The 21,021-nt window shown below is 41.8% G+C and overlaps 1 protein-coding gene across 5 annotated transcripts in view; it reads left to right on the top strand.

Annotated features, from left to right (window-relative positions):
• PHACTR1 (phosphatase and actin regulator 1) overlaps positions 1–21,021 on the top strand; it is a 319,696-nt gene that overhangs the window by 14,848 nt on the left and 283,827 nt on the right. For 4 of the 5 annotated variants that reach the window (XM_068670495.1, XM_068670494.1, XM_068670498.1 and 1 more), the window contains exon 4: positions 1,203–1,349. In XM_068670495.1, coding sequence (XP_068526596.1) covers positions 1,203–1,349 — 147 coding nt within the window. Of the gene's footprint in view, positions 1–602; positions 679–1,202; positions 1,350–21,021 lie in introns of those variants that run through there. The other variant, XM_068670497.1, reaches the window with a different exon arrangement.

The raw sequence follows: 21,021 nt of genomic DNA, 5'->3' as shown, positions 1-21,021 counted from the left end.
ATCCAGAAACATGAAAGTTCCTGTAAAGTTGTATGAAGGGATTAGTCCTAACAGCAAACCTCAGGTAAACCTAATAGTACAACCATGGAAAAATATCTGGCACACCCCCAAACAGCTACCAGTTCAATTGGCAGAAAGGTGGCTGAAAAGTGCTGATCTTGCAGGAATGAGTGAGAAAGCTGTTCGCAAAATTCCTAACTGTGAATGCCACTATGGCTGCTTGCAGAGTTGCTGAGCCCCTGGCATTCACTGCTCCATTTGATATTGCAGCTGACCAAAACAAAAGATTTCTGAGATACTGACAACTCACTGACCTTAAGTGACTGCGTTCCTGTTAAAAATAAAATAATAATAAAAAAATAATTAGATAAGATGAACTGCTACACTCACTGGAACACATTCTTAAGTGTTTAACACTTTATGTAGCATTTTTGAAAAGTAGCATTTTAAATAATTTCACCTACATTAACATCTAGAGCTTCCATTTGACACTGGTGCCCTAATGGGGCAGGCAGCCTACATCCACGTGAAGAGAATTAACAGGTTTATCGGAAGCTATTAAATAGAGAAGACAAAGGTGGGTTTTCAAACACACCTGCCTGCACGACTGAAGCACGGAGTGCCCATCTGTACGGGAAGGACGTTCAAAAAATATGCTGCACAGGGCACCTCAACCAGGTTGGTGCTTCAAAACGCCAGGACAGATTGCCTGTTTCTGCAAACTTCTTGGCCCTTCTGCCTCGCTTCGGGCACCTGGCCTAGGTTAGAAACCCCCGCTTAGGGGAGAAAGGGGCGAGGGATGACCCCACAAGCCGCGGCCTCCCTATGGGGCTCGGGGGGCAGCTGGGGCGGTGGGGGGCACGCGGGCCAGGCGGGGGTGCTCGGGGGGGGGGTCGGGCAGGGCCGGGGTGTGCCGGGCAGTGCCGGGGGAGGGGGGAAGCTTGCATGGCCGGCCTCCCCCCGTGGAGGACCTGTCCTCCCGGGGGCGGGGGGGCAGCGGGTAGGGCCTCCACTCCCGTCCGTGGATCCTTGACGGGTTTTCCCTCTCTCTCTCCCCCTCCCTCCCTCCCTCCGCTCCTTTCTCCCTCTCTCCTTCCCCATCCTCTCCCCCCCCTCAACCCCGCCGCCCCTTCCCCTCCCCTCCCCTCTCCTCCCCTCCGGCCCCGCTGCGCTCCCCGCTGCCGCCCGCTCGCCCTCGCCAGCTCGCCGGGCCACGCTGCTCACCGTGCCCACATTAATGGCGGCATCTTCCGAGGAGGACATCGACCGCAGACCCATCCGCCGCGTCCGCTCCAAGAGCGACACTCCCTACCTCGCCGAGGCCCGCATCTCCTTCAACCTCGAGGCAGGTGAGCGACCTCGAGGCCAGGGGCTTGGGGACAGGGGGCACCACCGAGCTCCCCCGGAGCGGCTGCTTCGCACCTGCGTGTGCCCCCAGCCCCAGCCGCCCACCCGGGCATCCCCGCGGGGCTCGGGGTCCTGCCCTGCTCGCCCACCCCAGCCGGGCAGCCTTGCCTCCGCTTCATCCCCTCTGCGTGATGAGGTTGGCCCTGGAGGGTGCAGCTTGCCTTGGCTGCCCTGGCTCCCCAAGTCTGCCATTGTCTCTGCTGGCCGCTCTCCGGTCTGCCTTGCCAGCTGCCTAAATTTCCACATCCATGCTCACAGGCCTCGGGACTAGCCTCCCTGCCCAGCCTTCCTGTCCCCCTTCTCCACTGCTGCACCGTCCTCTCAGCTGCCTCTTCCTCATGGCGCCTTTGGGATTTCGGCTGTCCCCTCCTGTTCATGCCACACGTGGTGACTGTCCTCCTTTCCTGCCAGGCCTGTTGTTTTCCCTCCTTGCCTGACCTTCTCTTCCCTTATGGGCTCTGTAAACAGCAAACTACACCAGAGCTCATTTGCTCTCCAAAACAGAGGAAAATAAAGTACTTTCTGTTGGGTTTCTGCACCACACCACACTTCCTCTGTTTGGAGGGGTGGGAGTGAGGATCAATAGCCAGGAAGCCCCACTGCTGCCTCTCTCCTGTCCCAGCAGCAAACAGACATAACTGTGTAATACCCTGTGGTGCCACCCCTTCTTCAGCTGAGCCTGCCAGCAGAGAGGGGAAAAGAGCTGCCTCAGAGCTGCTGCTTGCCATGCTGCAGCCTTCCCCATCCCTCCTCCCCCCTTTCATCCAGCTGAAAGTTGGAGGTGATGGAGATGTGTTTTCTCCTCCATTTGGTGATGGAATGGATTCCCCTCCCCCTCCTGTCATCCTCAATGTAGTTATACCCTTGGTAATGGGTAATACACGGTTTGGTTTTACCATCAACAGAGCAGTTGGCTACATCGTACAGTGGGTTGTTATTTCTTTCTGACCATGGCTTCTTAAAAAAACACCAAGCTATAGGTAAGTTGGGTGCCATTTCAGTGCACAGGCTGGAGTGCAGGGTGAGATGCCAGCTTTCAGGCCTGAAGTACTGGGAGTGCAAACAGAAAGCAGCACTGCAAGTAAGGTGTAAATCACATGAGGCTGTGTATGGTTGTTTGATTGCTGAAATAACCCTGAGCTGGCTTGTGCTGTCACAGGTAATGTTATGTCATGTAGTTAAAAATAGATAAACAAGTTAAGAGCAAGACACCTTCAGGTCACCTGGTGCTTCACATCTCTATGCTGAGCTGGGCATGCTGTTTTTACTACAAGTTCCTGAGGACATGCAAGTCCCTCGGTACCCCTTTCCTGCAATCCACTGGAAAATTTGATAATTACACTTAGCTTCTTCCTGTTCCTCCCCTTTCCCCTGCTAGCTCAAATTTGTCTTTACTTCCAAACCCGGTATTCCTTTCAAAGAAATAATTGAAGAAAGTAGTATTGGCATATCAAGATACATAAATGAAAAGTGTTTTAAGCAGTGCAAGTGTGTGTTTTCATTAATCCATCTGGCAGTGAGTAGTTTTGAGCTTTAAAAAAAAATAATTTTTGCTTAGCAACCAGTACTGAGCAAGTGAGCCAAAGCGAGTGAAACATGCCAGTGGTGCCTGCTTCATTCCTCAGCTTTTGCTTTCGCTGCTCAGAAAGCCTGAGTTGGTGAATTCCGCCAGGCAGCCACAGGGTGATTTTTTTTTGCCCCATTTTTGGGGTGTGAACCCCCCAATTTTGTCAGTTTCCCCGTGGGCACTGTCCGCCGCCCATAGTGCTGAATCGGCGCTGTCCCTAGCCTTGCTGCCATCCCCAGGCATTGGGTTGGCCCCACAGGGCTTCTGCCTCTTCCTCTGCCTGTGCCGGGGAAGGTGCTGGAGAGGAAGCAGTGCTTTTTCCTTGACCCGCCTAATAGTAAAGTGATACTTGGGGCACAGGAAATAACTTCTTCCTTTATGTGATTATTGCTTGCTTTCCTTTTCATGCATCCCGTGTCTACAGCTGGTGCTCAACCACTGCTTACAGAGCTGTGGTGGTTTTTTTGTTTTTGTTTTTTCCTACAGCTGCTACAAGTTGGGTTGCATTGCCCCCTCATTGTCTCCTTTCAGGATATGGTCAGGGATGGTATGTAGCACACAGCTGCGTTGCTGTATTGGAACTTACGTTTCATTAATAAAATTGGATACTAAGCAGATGTAGTGAATACTACCCTTCTCCAATCTTAATTACAGTCACTGGTTAAGAACTAGCAGTTTTTTATCTACTTAAGCTGTAGGTTATAATTATACCATTACTGCTAATATCTGTATTGTTGAGCAACTGAGAAATTGCGTACATATAGTCAATTATACAGTTTGGGGATAGCACAGATTTGGTCCAGACTGTTTAAAAAAAATAAAAATTATAGGTGATTAACAGTGCATATTCTACCAGCCCTTCTCTTTAGAACATTCTTACAGTTTTGCTTTTTTTTTTTTGTCCAAAGTATTATGGTTTGTCTGTTTCTAAATATTTATCAATTAACTCACAATTATTACTTAGTAGGAGTTAACAAATGCTCTTCAATTACTTGTCCTCAGTATATATTTTTTGCTGTTCTTCCCAAACTGATTAAAAGACAAAGCAGTTTTCCAAACTCAGGGTTATTCTCCCTACTGCTATACATAAACAAATCCTATTAATCTGAGTTATGTGTTTATATCAAGAGGATAATGTTTCCTGAAGGATTTAAATTACCTCTTCTGCCAAAAATAATGTGGCTGCATAACATCATAAAGCTATAGACAGATACAAGTTCTTTTTGCATATTTGATAATGAATCAGTCCACATGCAGAAATTAATTTTTAAATTTTCTGAAAGACTTCCTCTGGTGCCACACTAGAGGAATGTAGAATGCTCTCTTGCTTTTGGGTGGCCATCTTTTGTTTTCTTCATTATGGCTAGCAGTCTGGCATAGATCCATTTCTTAACATCCATCTTTAGCTTTTAGTATGCATCTTCTTAAAAGCAGTTTTCAAATTTTCTTTCTAACTTTCTTATTCAGGCGCCTAGAAGCTAATCCCAAATTGCTTCTGAAAACCTGGGCCTCCATCTGTGACAACTGTTTAATAGCATAATCTCTTTCCTGGGACTGTGCCATCTAGGAAGCTAATGTGTTTTTACAGGTTTTGACCTATTTATATTCCTCTTGTTGCAAAATACTGTACTTCTGTAGTGGCAGTGCATGATAGGTAGCTTTCAGGTGTGATAAACTAGCAGAAGTCACGACTGGTAAGGAAACACAACTCTCACTAAGTGATCTAATATGTGTGAGTTTTTCTTCTGCCATCCACTTTATAGTGTCTGTGGGCTGCAGGGGGGTCTAACACGTTGAGTTGACCTGACCAGCTTTGCTTCTATACACAGATAGATACTCTTACTCCTTCCTAGCTGAAAAAGAGCAAGGTTTGTACTGCACTCCTTTGAGAGTTGATTTTTGCAAACAGACTTATTTTTAAATGGAATAAGAAGTCATCTTTAGCTCAGCTGCCATGGGACCTTCCTGAGATGGTTCAGGGAGGTCACCAAATGCCAGTCTTTGTTTGAACAAGGTTGGTTGTCCACGCAGAATTTAACCTGGCAGTGAAAACCTGGGGAGAAGGAAAGCCAGTGCCTTGGAGAAGCTATAAGGGCAGAATGACTACAGTAGCTGTGCAAGGGGTCAGCAAACAGGGGACATTCCGACAGAAGGAATATATTTAGTCTCTGCTGTGAAACGAGAGGAGGGGAGCTTTTGAATTTTAACACCCTCCCACCCCAGCCTTAAAAGCATGGGAAAGTGGTGCAACTGAACAGAAACCTGTGACCAGAGAGGTGCAGCAGCTGGGCTCTGAAAGTGGGGAGGGAGGTGTCTACAGGAACGGGCCGAGTAGGGTCTTGCAGATGGTGCCAACTGTGGAGCCCTGCTGGCTCAATCTGCTCTGAGGCACGGAACAGGTTTGAAGTTTCTCTGAGGCACGGAACTGAAGTTTCTCAGAGATCTCGCTGAAGTGGCTGGATCCTCCTAAGTCATCTGCTGGCTTCAACTAGATATCTGTATCAGACTGTGGAAGTAAACATCTCTGCTTCCCTTCAATGATGAAAGATCTGCTTTATATCTTTGTATGGAGTCACATGTTCTCCTGGAATGCAATCTGGGAAAGCAAAGATGAGGGGAATGGACTGAGGGGCTCAGCATAATTTTGCCATGTGGAGGGAAGAAAGATCTTTGCATCTAGAAAGGCAAGTCAATTCAATGCCATTTACTGTTCTTAAGCAATGATGATTTACTCACATTGGGGAGGGGAAAAAAACAAGCCCACAGCAGCTTGCATTAGTGCTGCTGCAAGCAGAATTAATTCACAGGGTGTAAAGGAGGAGGAGAATCCTGGCAGAAACTGCTGAATGGCTAAGACAAATGTTAGTGAGCTGGAAAATGTTCATAGTTGGTTGTTTCTGTGATGCAGGGCTGGTGGGGGAGGGAAGCCAGGACACGAAGAATGTGGAAGAGTGGCTGTGGATTTCATACACGGGAATTTACCCAGTCTGAACTGTGCACGAAGTTGAAACCCAAAGCTGCTTCTATTTTCACTGTGCTGGCACCTTTCACAGTCTTTTAGTGCCATAGCGTTTCTTACAGTCTTCGTGGTAGGCTGCCTGGTTATTATTTGTATTTCTGTATTCATTCCATTATATAGCTTTGGAGCTGCGCTGAATACTTTTCAGAGGGTAAAATGATGTATAGTTTTCTTTTCTAATGAAATGATAATGTCATGTGTCTTAGCCTCATACTTGTTGATTTATCTAAAAGAATTAAAGTACATTTCTCTGCAGTGATCAAAGAGCAAGTTGTGTACTTGGTTTTGTCACTGTGTAAAGTGAGAAAGAGTATTGATACAGCCCATTGAGGTGGGTAAAGTCTTAAAAATGGGAAAGCAAAATGAAATGACTGGATTTTCTGCAGGAAATCTCCATCCCATCCATTTGTATTTTTTTCTAAAAACTCATCATCAGATTTAAAAAAAATATGTTTCTGAATTTGCCTGTGGTCATCCTTACATATGATTTACTACACTAACCCAATTAATCATCATTGTAGTCGTATTAAATGTTAGGGAGTTACGCTTTTTTTTTTTTGTTCCTGTTTATCCAACGTATGTTTCTGTATAACTACAAGAAAGCTTTCTGCATGGTTTCATGATTAGAATATCTAATCCTTGGAGTGATACAAAAACTAATTAGACTACTTTGGATTCATAGAGCTAACAGATTAGAGATGATGTTGAAATGGTAATCTGAAAGGCATATTTGTATTTTTAAAAATACTTCCAAATTATAGTGGGTTTATGATTTCAGGTAGAAAAGTCTGCGCCCAGAAAAACAGGGGAGAAACATGCAATAGCAGGCTTTCTAATGAGTGTGGGATGATTTATTTCTTTCTGGAGAAGGATTAGTAACAATGCATGCTTGGAAAGATTCCACCTTTTTCTCTGCTCTAATCACTCCCTCAGGTTATTGTCATGGAGATCCTCTTGTACAGATGAAGCCAAATCATTGGTTTTGTCAAAGCATTTCTGAATACCTGTATAAAAGGGTCTGAACATCTGGCCTCTTTTGTCATCAGGCTTTGCATTACCAAAACTTGCACCTGCCCTTTGGATCAATGGAATTATGACCATTAGCTTTAAAGCTGCTTATGTTGCAGTATAGCTAAAAAACAAATTTCTACACAGCCCTTGTTTTGTGCCTGCCTTCCAAACCCAGGAAAAAGAGCACACACCACTTAAAACAAGCCTCTAAACTGTGCTCCATGCATTGTATGACAAGAGTATGCCAATTGAGATAAAAGGCCCTTTCTGGTGCCAATTGAGATAAAAGGCCTCTGGGGCAACTCCACTGGGGCTAAGTGGAGTTGCTGAAAATGCTTTAAGATCAACATCCAATGTGACAGGTAGATGTTCTGTTTTGAGGTCATAACAGCAACTGATACTCTTCGCTCTTGGACTTGACTTTGGAGACCTTTGGCTTAAGAAATATGGCCCTAAGTTTCTTAAAGGGGTGCCAGATGGGAATAAGTTAAAAGGCTCACGAAGTCATGTAAAGGGGAGAGGTCCCTGTGCTTTACCAGCCATCATCACGCCAAGAAGTGTTAATGCTTTAGTTACCAAACACAACTGGGGACAATTTGAAGGGAGAAGCAGAGTTAGTCAAAGTGAAGGATCTGGCAAGAAGAAAAATCTACAACATCCATTTCTCAGAGTGCTGGATAAGGTGCTGGAATCAGCTAAAAAAATACCATCTACATTTTATCCGTTCTTGCAGCACTTGCACATGTGCATCAGCTTTCTGTGTCAGGGAGGCAAGTCACACCAGTGCAGTCAACAACACTGACATTGCCATGGAACAACTCTGACAGGAGGTAGAAGGAAGGTGTATGTTTGTTTGTGGATCAGAATGTGCAGACCTGGTGCCTTTTACTGCTGTTTGCATTATGTACTGTTTTATGACTGCTGTAGTGCTTTGTTGGTAACCTTCATGAAAATTGATGTAACAGAATTTGCTGAAGTAAGAAGTTCTCTCTTTATTTGCCTTTTGCTAATGAGCTTGTTGGGTTAACATAGGCAAATGTAGTCCTGCAAGGACTGCAAAATCCTTTAATATTTTTTGTTTTATCAGGAGCCACGGTTTTCTTCTTGAAACCAGGACTTTAAGAAAAACACCTTTACTAAAACTTCAGATAAAATTGTCAGAACTAGCAACTCTATTCAGAATTATTAGCTGTAAAATCTAGTAAAAAAGAAAAGGCCTAATTCCCAGTAACAGGTATAATTAGCTCTAATGCTTAATTACTCTGAGTCAACTAATTGGTTTCATTGGGACTACTGACAGTAATACAGCTAGGTATGTAAGTAATAATGCCTTCAGAATCAGTGTTAAAGGTTGTAACTTTTTTGCAGTATGACAGAAGTTGATGATACGGAAAGAATGTCCTGGGCTGTCAGTTTTCAGATAATAAAAAAATTCCAGAGTTAATGAAATTTTCTGTTACTAACAGTTGTTTCTTGTGCTTAGACTTCAGAGCATGGAATCAGTGTGGAATGTTATACTTGCCCGTGCTCGTGTTTTCTTGGTGGTGAACATTCAGAACAGTACTTTTCTTAAGGTGCGAAGTGTGTTAGTTATGTTTTATTTACATGGTAATACAATTTGTTAATGTGGTCGACTATTTTTATTTCTTCATGCAGAATACTTTTGGGTAAAATTATTTGCAATTCACCATTTGTAATCCTGCAGTTTTATTGATTTCATTTGGAGTGCATTGATGGTCTTGTTGTATATTGATACGCTGAGGCTATAGTTTGACCTTCCATACATGTCTGCCTTCCCTGGGTTTCTTTATGGAACCAATGTTATTGAATATTTGAAAGAAAGTAATTATTACCTGTAGTGCAGAAGTTATATTATGGACCTTGTAATAACTTTCATTTCTTGATATTACAACTTAAACTGTAAGAATCAAAATGAAGGTGACGGCCTAAGATTTTTAATGAGTAGCAAATTCAGCAAGAAAATAAGGAAGCAACGTTGAAAAATGCACTGATTTTGTGTCTTCTACACTCCAGACTGTTGTTTCATTCTAGTTATGAAGTATATTAAATATGGGAACTATGTGACAAATGTTCTCATGTTGACATTCTATATGGACACGTCATTTTAACTATGGTGGGCAATGACTGCAGCATGTTTCAGTTGACCAGAAAATCTATGCATAATTTATAATGCAATATGATTTTTGCAATTACTGCTTTCAGTACTTGGACAGTCAGATATGTGGTTAATAGTTCATAAGCAAATTAAATACTTGATATATTATTAAAATGGAAGAGAAATTTCATCAAGTCTAATTCTTTGCTACAGTGTTGGGAATAGTTAAACCCTGATGCAAGCTTGATGCCCCACACTGGGGTGGATCTGGTTGAGTGTGGCACATGTTTGCTTATATGTTCTTGTTTCTGTTCTGTGGGAAAAAAGGTGAGGGATGGTAAGGAGTCTACAGATGGTTACATGTGACAACTGACTGGATTGTATGTCCCAGGGAAAATGCTCTGATGTTCCCTTGGTCAGTAAAAAAAAAACCTCACCGAGTTTAGTCAAGTGCTATAATAATGTTAAGCCACCAGAGACAGCCTTAAGTGATAATGAATATATCTTCAGCTGGTCCCATTTTGCTACAACTTTGAAGTAAACAATAGGAATTGTTCTCAGAACAGAAAATAGGCCCCAAGTTAGGATGAAATGAGAAATTATAAGTTATATTGCAGTTTTCCTAGAGAAAGAGATTACTTCCGTCTGACATGGGTAATGGTCATTTGTTTTCCATGATCAGATCATAGTAGTACAGTTTTCATATGCTCTTTCCCCCTCCCCTGCTTGATTCACAATTCTTTTTGCACTATAAAAGTGCTATAAACCAATGCAGAGATCTCAGTGTGGCTGATGCAGGAGGCATCTGTCATGGTTGGAGGAGCTTGGCTCTCCCCCGTGCTCAGCCCCAGCAGCATGTGGGTGTAATGGTTATGCTCCACACTCCATCAACCCCTTGTGAAGAGGTCTGCAGTTGAATTTCTTGTGCAGTGCCCTTAATTTCTGCACCTTGTGGGATCTGGTTGTTGTCGTCCTCTCTCTTTCCGTGCCATCTTTTTAATTTTCTTGCATTTGTCAGGCCTGTGTGTACTGGCAACAGCAATATGTGAGCCTACAGCTTTTTGAGGGCTGTCTGTACTGGGTTGTGAATTGACAAATATGCATTCTTCCATCGGGAGCTTAGGGCTTGGATTGATCACCCTGTATTCGTAGAATGTCTATGATAATCTGAAGGTGCTTCCCTGAACCCAAGCAAGCCAATAATTCCTCAGCGTGATTTGCTCCTACTCTCTGCTGTGTGAGCGCTCTTTGGTTCGTTGTGGGTAAAGATAGTTTACTGAAAATACTGAGGTGTGAAAAGCTACAAATAAACTAAATCAAGCTGCTAATAAGTAGTCATAGTTTATATTTAAAGAAATTTGGTATATTCTGCCACCCATGAACAATTTAATTTTGTTTTATCACCGTGCTTGTTCATCAGCATATATTCCTCATGACTTACACTAGTCACGAGGACACTTCTTAGATTTCACTAACGTGATGAACATTTCTCAAAAAAAAAAAAGTATGTTTCAGAATTATCACAATTATTCATTAGGTTGAAATAGCCAAAAATAAGTGGACAGGAATCGATCACTTTAATTTTCTCTGTGTGGAAGCACAACAGAATCTTTGAGCATTATAAAAATAATAAAAAATTAAATGGGGTTAACTGATAACTTTCAAAATGGGGGTGTGCAATTGAAAGGCAAAAAGAAATCAATAAGGCCTGATTTGTAACTCAGTCTTATCTCAAAGCTCAAAAGAACAAGTCACTCTGTGGAATTAATTCAATAAGATTGCTACAAACAATAATTTTTGGAACAAATTAATTTATAAATAATGTTTATTTTTGAAAGGAAACAAGATAGGGATCACTGAGTGACCTTGGGGCCCAACCTTGAAAGCTTTTCCCAATGGAAGCAGCATGTGCAACAGCTCTGTCAGTGCTAAGGAGACCCAAGGGGAGAGCAAGAGAACTGTTTGGTCAGGAAACATCATTACACAGCTGGAATACAGCTTTTTGTTAACATGTAGTATGAAATGCTAGCAAACTGGGGGAAGGAGTCCCTGAGGTTAAGGTGGCCTAGAGCACAGGGTGCCACTGAGAAATGGCAGGGCTTGCTGAGCTTAGCTGCTGCCAGTTAATGGTGCCCTAGGCAGCAGAAACATATTTTTAGCAGCATTCCCTGCAGTGGTCCCAGACATCCGTAGGGATCGGTGTCAGCAGCCTCAGGAGCATGCGGGATCTGTCTGCTACCAGCAGGAGTTGCAAGGCTTGCAGTGGGTAGCATGGGGAAAGTGTGAACTTGCTCTTGCAATTGCCCAAGGCAGTCGCAGGCAGGTCAGGAGCAGTTAGCTGCTCCTTCCTCTTAGTTGTTTCAGGTTGTGTTTCTCTGTGTGGCTTTTCTTGGCGATGCTTACTGGTGTCCGTAGCCAACTGCAATTTGAAATAGTGCTTAGTGTTCAGAGGGAGCAGAATGCAGGACCTGCTGGCTTACCTTTCCAGAGATGCGTCCTGCTTTTAAACTCCTTTCTTCCCTCTGCCCACTAGAATAAAAAGTCTTACTAGCTATCAGTGTAGTGAATAAGGAGACACTTATCTTTCATTAAGGCTCATAACAAAGAAAAAGATTAGTGTTGGAAGGGGATTGAGGCACATGCTAAGTGGACATGGTGACAGTATTAGCCATAGTAAAATCAAGAGTTGCTTTAGCAAGATATATCATTCAAAAAATCCAACATCCCATGTAATTTTTTGCCACCGTGTTGGAATACATTCGGTCTTGTTTGTTCACTTGTGTGAAACTAATGGATAAGGTTTATGTGTGTGATAGTGCTTCAGTGTACCATAGCCATTAGTGTGTATGCAACTTCCCCTGTTAAATGGTATGTGGTGATGGTTTGCATTTGGGAACTGAGCGTTTTACCCCCATTAGAATTTTACATTCTAGGGCAGAGGTTTAAAGTGGATTAAGCAAATGTAGGTTGGATCTCAAGAAAAGTGTTCTCAGTAGCTTACATCAACTTTGATATCTTTGTTTAGCTAACATAGGTCTCGTAGAAGGAGATCCAGGACTGTAATGAAGTATCCCTGGTATATTTTTTTTTTTATCTCTGAAGAAAAGTGTTACTGTTGCTATTACTCCTACTTACAGTGTGGCCTCGTAACCAACATGTGATTCAATGAACACAAAAACATATCTGTTGTCCTTATGCTGCCTTCAAGTGTGTCGTGAAGACTCAGGAAAAGTCATCTCCAACCTGCTTGTATGTCCTTTCCCAGAGGCAGAAACTCAAAAGACCTAGAACTCAGAAAGAAAAGGTGAGTGTGGTGGAGAGAGAACCGATACCGTGTCTTTCTCTAATCCCAATGAGGTGAATAAGTGAGCTTAGAAATTTTACTTACCCACATTTTCCCTCTCCAAATTTTGGGAATGATCAGGACATTTTCATGGAAGGCATTGCATGCATGGAGTGAGGGAAGAACAGACAAAGTGGATTGAATCACTAAGGTGTATTTCTTTCCTTGAAAAGAAGAGTGGACTGAAGAAAGATGCTTCTTTGTGCTAGGACAGAATGGTGCATCTTTCTGCGTTTCCTGATTAGTGGGTTTTAGAGGATTGTATTTTTCTTATTTAACGTCTCTTAATATTTCCCACAGAAAGTTCCCAAAAGAGTTTCTATTAAACCTATATGCACAGAATATTTTGAGACAGATATTTTTTCTTGCTAGATCTTTTGTACTTTGTGGTGCAGCTGTGTAAGTGTTTATGTATCTTATAAAAGTTTTTATTCTTATCTTTAAACTAAAACCTGAGTACTAACCACTTGCTGCTGTCAAAGTCCTCTGATTTTTTCCGTTTTCATTAGGAATCCCCTACCTTAAGTCCTTGTGGTAAAGTGGGTGCTCTGTCTAAAGTATTTGTCCTCACTTCTGAAGACTTCATTGGAGTAATTTTTGTTTGGATGTTGGAGAACTAGCAGTTTTTACTAAAAGAACTTATCTGTTTTCTTCTTCATATTAGCTAAGGAAATGACTATAAAAGCCAGTAAAAGCCATTTTTAAATCCTGACTGAACAATACTCTGAAACCATGTTGGCCTTGGAACAAAGTTTTAAGCATACATCTCATTTGGAGAAATTTCTGTAATTGCAATATCTTGTCACTGTACTTGCATGATTCACCCTGTGAGGGTGATGATGATGTGTTTGTTATAATGTGCACCTCACCTTAGAAACTTTTTTTTTTTTTTTCTGGAAGCCTCAAAAGTAAGTAAAAGTGATGCCACTGTAATTTTTTATTTACTTTTCTTTCTTCTCCCTTTCCCCGCAGGAAGAGGATACTAAATATGAGCAAATAAGCGTACTCTTAATGCAGTTTTAAAGTGTGCGCAAATAAGCATACCTTTAATGCAGCTATAATGCAGCTACAGTAGTTCTGAGTGGCTTGAATACAAAACAAACAAACAAAAACAGATCAAACTGATTTCCTACTTGTTTAAATTGTTTGCTTCCGAAGGCCCTTTTATAAAATACAATTTTTAGTCCCCAGTGTGTATGAAAGAGTTACCTGAAGCTCTACTTACTTTTTACACTGTATCAGCATGAATCTCCCAAAACAACTTTTAAAGGGTTGCAGTGTAATTACCGTTTAGTGGTACAACAGTAACTAGATGGCTATATTTAATTAGCCTCTCTATGGGGTAGAATTGCTGTATCATAGTTGAAGTGCCCTTTGAGGAAGATAATGAAATATGCCTTACAGGAGCTTCAGTGTGACAATCATTGTGGTTAGTACTTAAATTTGCTGCAAAGTGAGCTTCTATTACACAGATAACCCAGCTTCTGATAGATCACCATTATGGCATCCTTCTTCAGGTAAATACATTCATATTCTATTGCAGTGCCTTACTTAGACATAGAAAAAAGAAATGTTGTATCACAATGAAGCTGAATTCCCTAGCCATCTGCTGCTTTGTCTTCACCAGAACTGTGAATGGACCAAATTCAGGGAAGTACTGATATATATAGGATCATCATTAACAGATATCAGAAGGATATTCCTGAATCTGTCTTAAAGTTGCAAATGAGAATCTGGTTTGTGGAGCTTGTTATTTTCTCAGCACCTTCTTTATTGGAGAGAAAGGGGAAAATGGTACCACATCAGCTCAAATAAAGGTTCCTGCTGCTCTCATTCGTAACTGTTCTTTAAAACTTTATGCTTTCCCTGCTTTTATGCTCATTTTCAGCTCGGCCAAAGGCAGCATTCATGCTTATTAAGGTGAAAGAGGATGCCCACATCTGTGATGAAGGGTATAAAATTAAATGGAAAGGGAGGAAATAGTGACATGGGAGAGAAATACTGATGAAGTTGTTTGTTACTTGGTTTGATATACTACTGGAGACAGGAGTTGCAAGCATTTGAATTACGTTTCTTGTTCTTAAATGTTATTTCTCATGTTTGTGATGTTATTTTTCATGTTTGGGTGGTTACCAAAATACAACCGTTCATGAAAGAAATACCCTTGCAGCTGTTAAACTCTGCATTGTCTGCAATCCAAGAAAGATCCCTGGGTGCTCAGTGTTTGCTAGACTAGCCTCTTGGAAATGACAGCTGCAATTGTGTGTCTGTTGTGCACCCTAATACGTGGCAGAGATGTGTCTGGTACACATGCACAGATGTAGGAAGGCAGGAGTGTTCCCCAGATCCCTAATTGTAGCATACCATTGATGTTTGTCTGGCCTCTTCCACGTTACTTGGGTGGCTGGCTCATATAGCCTCTGAACATCTGCATCGTTAGGCAGGCTTATGGTTTCCAGATGTGCTGGGTTGCTTGTTGTTTCTGCCCAAACACAGCTTCTCTGCAGGGAAAGGATCCAAGGCTACAAAAGGTTTGCCAGGGGTCTCCAGATGTGAAGCAACCCCATCAGAGCTGTGGAATAAGTGCCTTACAAGACATGTAAGTCTGTGTATTTTTCTGGATGTTCAAAGAGCATCTCCACAGAGCATGTGTAGCCAATGTGATGTATCCTATAAACGTATGTATTTGTCTAGAAAAAAAACTAAATCCAAGGGATGCCACCTGCCTCAGCCTTACTACTGCTCTCAGGATGCTCTGTGGAAAGTAAGTTGTTGCTGGCTTCAGGGTGCCTGTGGTAGAAGGAGACTTTCTGGGCCAATGAGGACACTGATGTGCTATATATATTGTTATATTGGTACACTAGTGCAACAGCAAGGGGAAAAAATGCTTCCCATGTTTCTCATCCTATAGGTGCTAGCAGATAAGTATTAATTACATATATTGAAAATATAGTTGACACTGCTTAGTTAGCTGGAACCTCTGCTATTAATACAGAGGAACAGATGCACTGAACTGGATCAGCAGCTTATCAGGTCTGAGCTCTTGTTCGCTGTAGTTTCTAAAGGATGGACAATTCAGGAATATAGGACTGTGACAGTTCTTTAATCATTGCAGAAGAAATTAGCTGTGCTCATCAGAAGGTAAGAGAAATAATATACTTAGACAAACAAAATTTACAGAAGGCATAGAAACACTTTTATTTTAGCCATTTGGAATACAGGGTGATTCTTCCAGTGTTGATTCATGTTATAAAAGAAGTCTCAACTCAATCTGAATTTTGTAATATTTATACTTATAAAAGGTACAGAAGGCAAGTAAACAGTACTGGGTGTGCAGGGAGTCTACTTTTCAAGGCCAATAGGACCTGGATCAAGAGGCACGTCCAGGTCACCAGGGGGCAAGAATAGCAAAAGCCTTCGATGTCTGTAGCAGCAGAGGGGCGCATGGTGTAGCAGTCGGATCAGTAAAGGAGCCCGCAGCTCCCTCACTATCTGGCAAGCCACACGTTTCTGACTGTGGTCCCACATGGCTCTTTAAGGCCTCAGAGATTGCTCTCCAGGTGCTGAGCAATTCCACTGCAACGTTGTCGTTTTTAGTTGCAGAGTCCCACACCTCGACCTCAATTTGGTCCCATATTTCAGGATCATAAACTGTCTGATTGTTAATAAGGAGAATAAGCTGTAAGTTTACTGGGACAGTCTTCGTTCCTAAGGACGTATGATTCCCCATAATGCACAGCTGCTTACCAGCAAGAGACAGTTGTGTGCGCAGGTCCGCTTCTCTCAGCTTGAGCTACTTTCCAGCTCCAGTGCGCCTATTTCCAGCGACTTTGTGTACGAGCTTCTCTGAGCAGTTTGCTGAGTCTGGCCGAACCTATCTTCATGAGGCAATCAATGTGCCTGTTCCCGTCCTGGTCTCCGTTCCGCTAGCCTGTTCCTTTTCATTCCTTCTTTCTACTTCTTTATTGGTGACATAACTTCATCACATCATGTTGCATTTTTTTTTTTTTTCTTGAGGGCAGGCTCCCCTCTTATACCCTTCTCTCCACAGCAGTTCTTTTCAAAACAACTTTTCATTGGTCAAACAACTTTGCAAATAACAGCAACAGCAAACACCCAGAAACTTCCAGGCCTTAAGGGCTCGAGAACAAGAAACCCGAGACTGCATGGAGTCTCCTGAATCACCCTTGTTCCCTCCAAACTCTTTTACATTCCTATTGGCCTCATCATTAAGAGTCTAATGTTATCATCAACCACTGGGCTTTCTAACCCCCATGGCCACATTCCCAAATCTCCCCCTTCTTTATTAATATCAACCATTTTCTCAACACAAATTACCACTCCATATATAACAACTCACATCTTCAAAACATTGAATCTTCTTTATTTGAGGAGGGGAAAAATGAAATGGATGTAACAGCAGGTAGGTCCATTTCATTGGGCAAATCAAGATGCTGAAAGTTTTAAACAGGATTTGGATTCTCCTAGATCAGACTTACCAGGCAGTGACAGAAGTGATAGATTCTGATTTCAAGGACTGTATGTTTTTCAGAATGTGGCCCACGTGACATCCAAAAAATCAGTGACCTTCCAGCAAGAAGCATATTAGAAGTAAATCTTTCCACTGGCTGACCTGCATGTAGTTTTAATAATTGTCTTTTATTGATGTCTTGGGGTTTTCAACTCTTGGCTTGTTTGGCAGCATTTGAAAGTAAAACAGTAGGAAGTGTGGCAGCCATGACTCGTTCATATCTATTTCTTGTCTGTTTGCTACCATTGATCTCCACTGGGATGTCTGCTGGGACATTGTATTTTGCTGGCAGAAGGACTTGGAGGAATGGTAAGGAATGACACCCAAATGGCTGTGTCCCTGAAGGATTTGATGACAAACCCAGGCTACGAAGCATGGAATATGTTCTGTCTTAAGCCTCTTCACTGTTCAAACCAGACTTTCAAGGTTTTTACACTCCAAATATTAATGCTCTTCTAAAACTGTGATAAAATAGTGGAGGTCAGGATTTCTGCAGGTTTGATTTAAAGTCCTAATGACTGTCAGATGATGCATTATCTGGCAGTTAACAGGGTAACAGGGGGGCTAGTATTTATTAGCATCCTAAATGCCAAGAAACGGAAAAGCCAAATGTTGTCACAAATACTGTGCACTCTGGAAAGAGATGAAGGTGAAATTGGAGTGTCAAGTGTCAAGTAATTGAAGTAGTGCCTTCCTACTCAGGAACTGCTTTTCAGAAACTGAAAGACTAAAGTTAGTGGTGTGATGCAAAAGGTAAGGTGGTCTTGGCATGTAAAGTATGACAGATTTTTCAACTAATTTCAAGTAATTATCAGTAATAAATAATCACAAGCTGGTTTTTAAAACTTTAAAGGTAGAAAATAAGGGGGAAAAAATGAATAATGTGCTGCTACTGTTGTGTTCATAGAACAGCTTATTTTCTAAACACCCAATACAGTAACTAAAAAAAAAAAGATTGATACCATCTATTTGTTATTGACAGTTACCTTGGTTTATTGCAACATGAACATACAACTGAAAAAAAAAAAGTAATAAAAAAAGTTTGTGGGGAGAAAAGGAGGGAAGAAAGACACCTGCAACCCAGAGGTGAGACCATGTAGGACTTTTCGCTGCTTGCTTCACTGCTGCATTCCATTTTAAATAATAATCTTTATGATGAGTCTAAAGGTGACAGATTTTGAGTAGGAACTACTGTCTTGTGCAGCTGTATTCATTGCAGTGGGACTGCTCACATGAGTAGGGGCTACAGAGCTGATACACTGCTGCTGGGGGGTTCAGGTAGGTGGGAGGGAAAAGCAGTTAGCCGCATGCCTCCTGGGGAAGATTCCTCTCTGCTTCATGGGATGGGAAGACCTGTTTTCTTTGTGCAGTCAGTCTGGACCCCGCTGAGCTGGGATGTGTGGGATGTGTGTCCCACCAGGTTAGGTGCCTAGCCCAAGGTGTGTTAAGGTCACTTGTGTGTCTCAGTGCCAGCCATGCTCTGCACATGTGTCATGGAAAAAATTTGCCCTTCAGGCCTTCCCTGCTGTGATGCCATTCTGTGCTGCTGCCACTGTGGAGCTAGCCCTTGAAGACAAGAATATTTGTCTGTTTGAAAAGCATCAGTGCTTCCTTTCTGGTTTAGATCTGTGTCAATGAAAAGGAACTCCTCTGAGCTAAGCTACTATAGACCCAGTGAGAAGGAGATGTAAATAATGTAAGCCTTCTTGTTAAAATTTGGTTCTTCCACCCTCTGCCTTGCTGGTCTGTAGGTAAGATTTGTTAGTGGGTGAGGTGTAATTTAGGTTTGTTTGGGCTTCTACTGGGTGATTCAGACTCAGGGATGGCATTGCATCAGTTGTACTCACCACTGAAAGAGGATGAAGGTCACGCATTTTGCAGCCTGATTAAAATGCTGTCCAATGCATATCAGAAAACAGAGACCCTACAGACTATGGCATCAGCAAGATCTTGCTCAGCCCTTCTTTTAAGTCTCTTTTAAGTAGTCTCAGGGTAGTTGTTTTTCCTCTCAGCAAGCAAAATAACTAAAAATCCTTTAAGTAATCTTTATGAACATCACTTAAATTTTCTGGATTGCATTTGAACACCTAATCCCTGCCCAGGTCTTTCTTCATACTCATTACTTCTCAGTTCATACATAGTTCTGTGTTGCTCTGTTACCTTTCAACTCCCTTGCCTGGAGGCTAACACATGACAGGTGAAGCTGTGAAGACCCCAGATCATGACCATTCAGATGCTGTTCTACTGGAACAGGTCAGTGTAATAGCAGGACAGGAACAACATCTTGATTCTTCTTACTGCTGAAATCAGTGGCCTTGCAGGAGAGCCCCAGCGTGCTTATATAGTTTCAGGTTTTGATGACTTGGTCAAGGATAATCTGAAATGAAAACTGGAGTTTCAGATCAGTAGTAGTTCACCATTTGTCTGGCCAGTAGGGTTGCCAATTAAGAGTGCCACTTTAATCTGTATTTCATCAGCCTTGTGAATGAAATATGAGTGTTTGCCCTAAGGAGCAACTTAAAGACTCTCAAAGGCTTAGAGGTATGCCAAGTGCATTTGTAAGAAAGGGGATAGTGGCTTGTGGGTTTCCTTTTGGTTTTGGTGGTTCAGCTAAAAGCAAAAACACTGCTGCTTGCTGTATGTCTGTCTTGGCTACATAAAGCACCAAACACTGCGGCCTTGTATGTTATTAATTTCTTTTGACAGTGCTTCTTATGGTACTTAATTTTGGATTTTATTGGACTGCATTGAGATGGGAAAGTAGTATTCAAATAGACAAAAGAAAACTAGAAAGAATATCTAAAAACTGGGATTTTGACCTCGTTTTGATGTACAGGTATACACTATGTGAAAAAACATGCACTTGTTCATACATCCAACCCTCAAACTGTGACTCTAATTGGGAAATACCTTTTCTAACCTTAACTGTAATTCTTGAGAGAGAGAGTCATTGAGACGATTCCAGCTACATTGCTCAAGCTGAACAGATTTTCTTCTGTAGTGCTAGTGCTAGACTGGTCTCGCTTGCAGCTCGCTGCACTTCAGCATGGTTTATCCTTGCATTGCTAGGACTTGAGCTATTTGTATGGAGTATGGAGAGTTTTCCTCCCTTTTTGTTTTTGTGTCTTTTGTATTTGTGTGTGCGTATTTACATAGTGTGTCATAAGGGCATGACTTTACAGAGAATTCTTTTTCTTTCTGAGGTCTTGGGTTCTGGAAATTATACTAAAGCCAAACATACTGTTTCATAATTTTGTTTGTGTGGAATTAACCAGACCTTAATAAAAAATGGTCTACAATGGAAGAGAGCTTCATTTTTGAAACCTGTTATAGAGATTTGAAAGGGAAACCGAACTCCCCTTTAGGAAACCTGTTTTTATAAAAGGAATACCTTCTTTTTTAAGTTACCAAATTCAAACAATTGAGATATCAATCTGTTGTAGGTGTAGCAAATCCAGTTTTAGGGAATGAATGCTTGTGTGGCCATTCAATCAAATAAGGAATTAGTCATATATTTAGTGTAATTGAACGTTTGTGATAATGTGTATTGCTGATAATTTGTACTGACAGTATGCTCTGAAAATATCAACACACAGCTATTTTGACAAAACTTTCCATGTGGCAAAACATAAATTTGCCTGTAGTCATTTAAAAATTGAAGTGATGTCCTTGTGTGGCTTTCTGAAGTATTCTGCTACTTTATGAGCCAGTTGTCTAAAGAAAAACAGATACATCTCTTGTGAAATGAGTATTGAATGCCTTAGCTAAATTTATATTTCTTTATTTTTATTTTTTCTTACATGTTAGATCTTTAAGGATGTTTGGATTGCTGCCTTTTTTTTCTTCTTAATGTAGAAGACTACAGGCTACATGTGGCTTCTATGCATCCCTCATTTTCATCCTTTCTGGTGATTTTTAGAGTTCAGTTTTCAAGTTAATTCAGTCTGTAGTCAATCCTGCAGTAGTCTACAGGTTGATGAAAGGAAAGGAGATGATAAAGAAAATGTTCAAGTCCTGCGTCCTTCCT

Source organism: Anas acuta, chromosome 2 (genome assembly GCF_963932015.1).
Source record: "Anas acuta chromosome 2, bAnaAcu1.1, whole genome shotgun sequence".
In the NCBI taxonomy this organism is placed as follows: Eukaryota; Metazoa; Chordata; class Aves; order Anseriformes; family Anatidae; genus Anas; species Anas acuta.
Note: the sequence above shows the minus strand (reverse complement) of the source record. Positions and strands in the feature narration are given on the sequence as shown.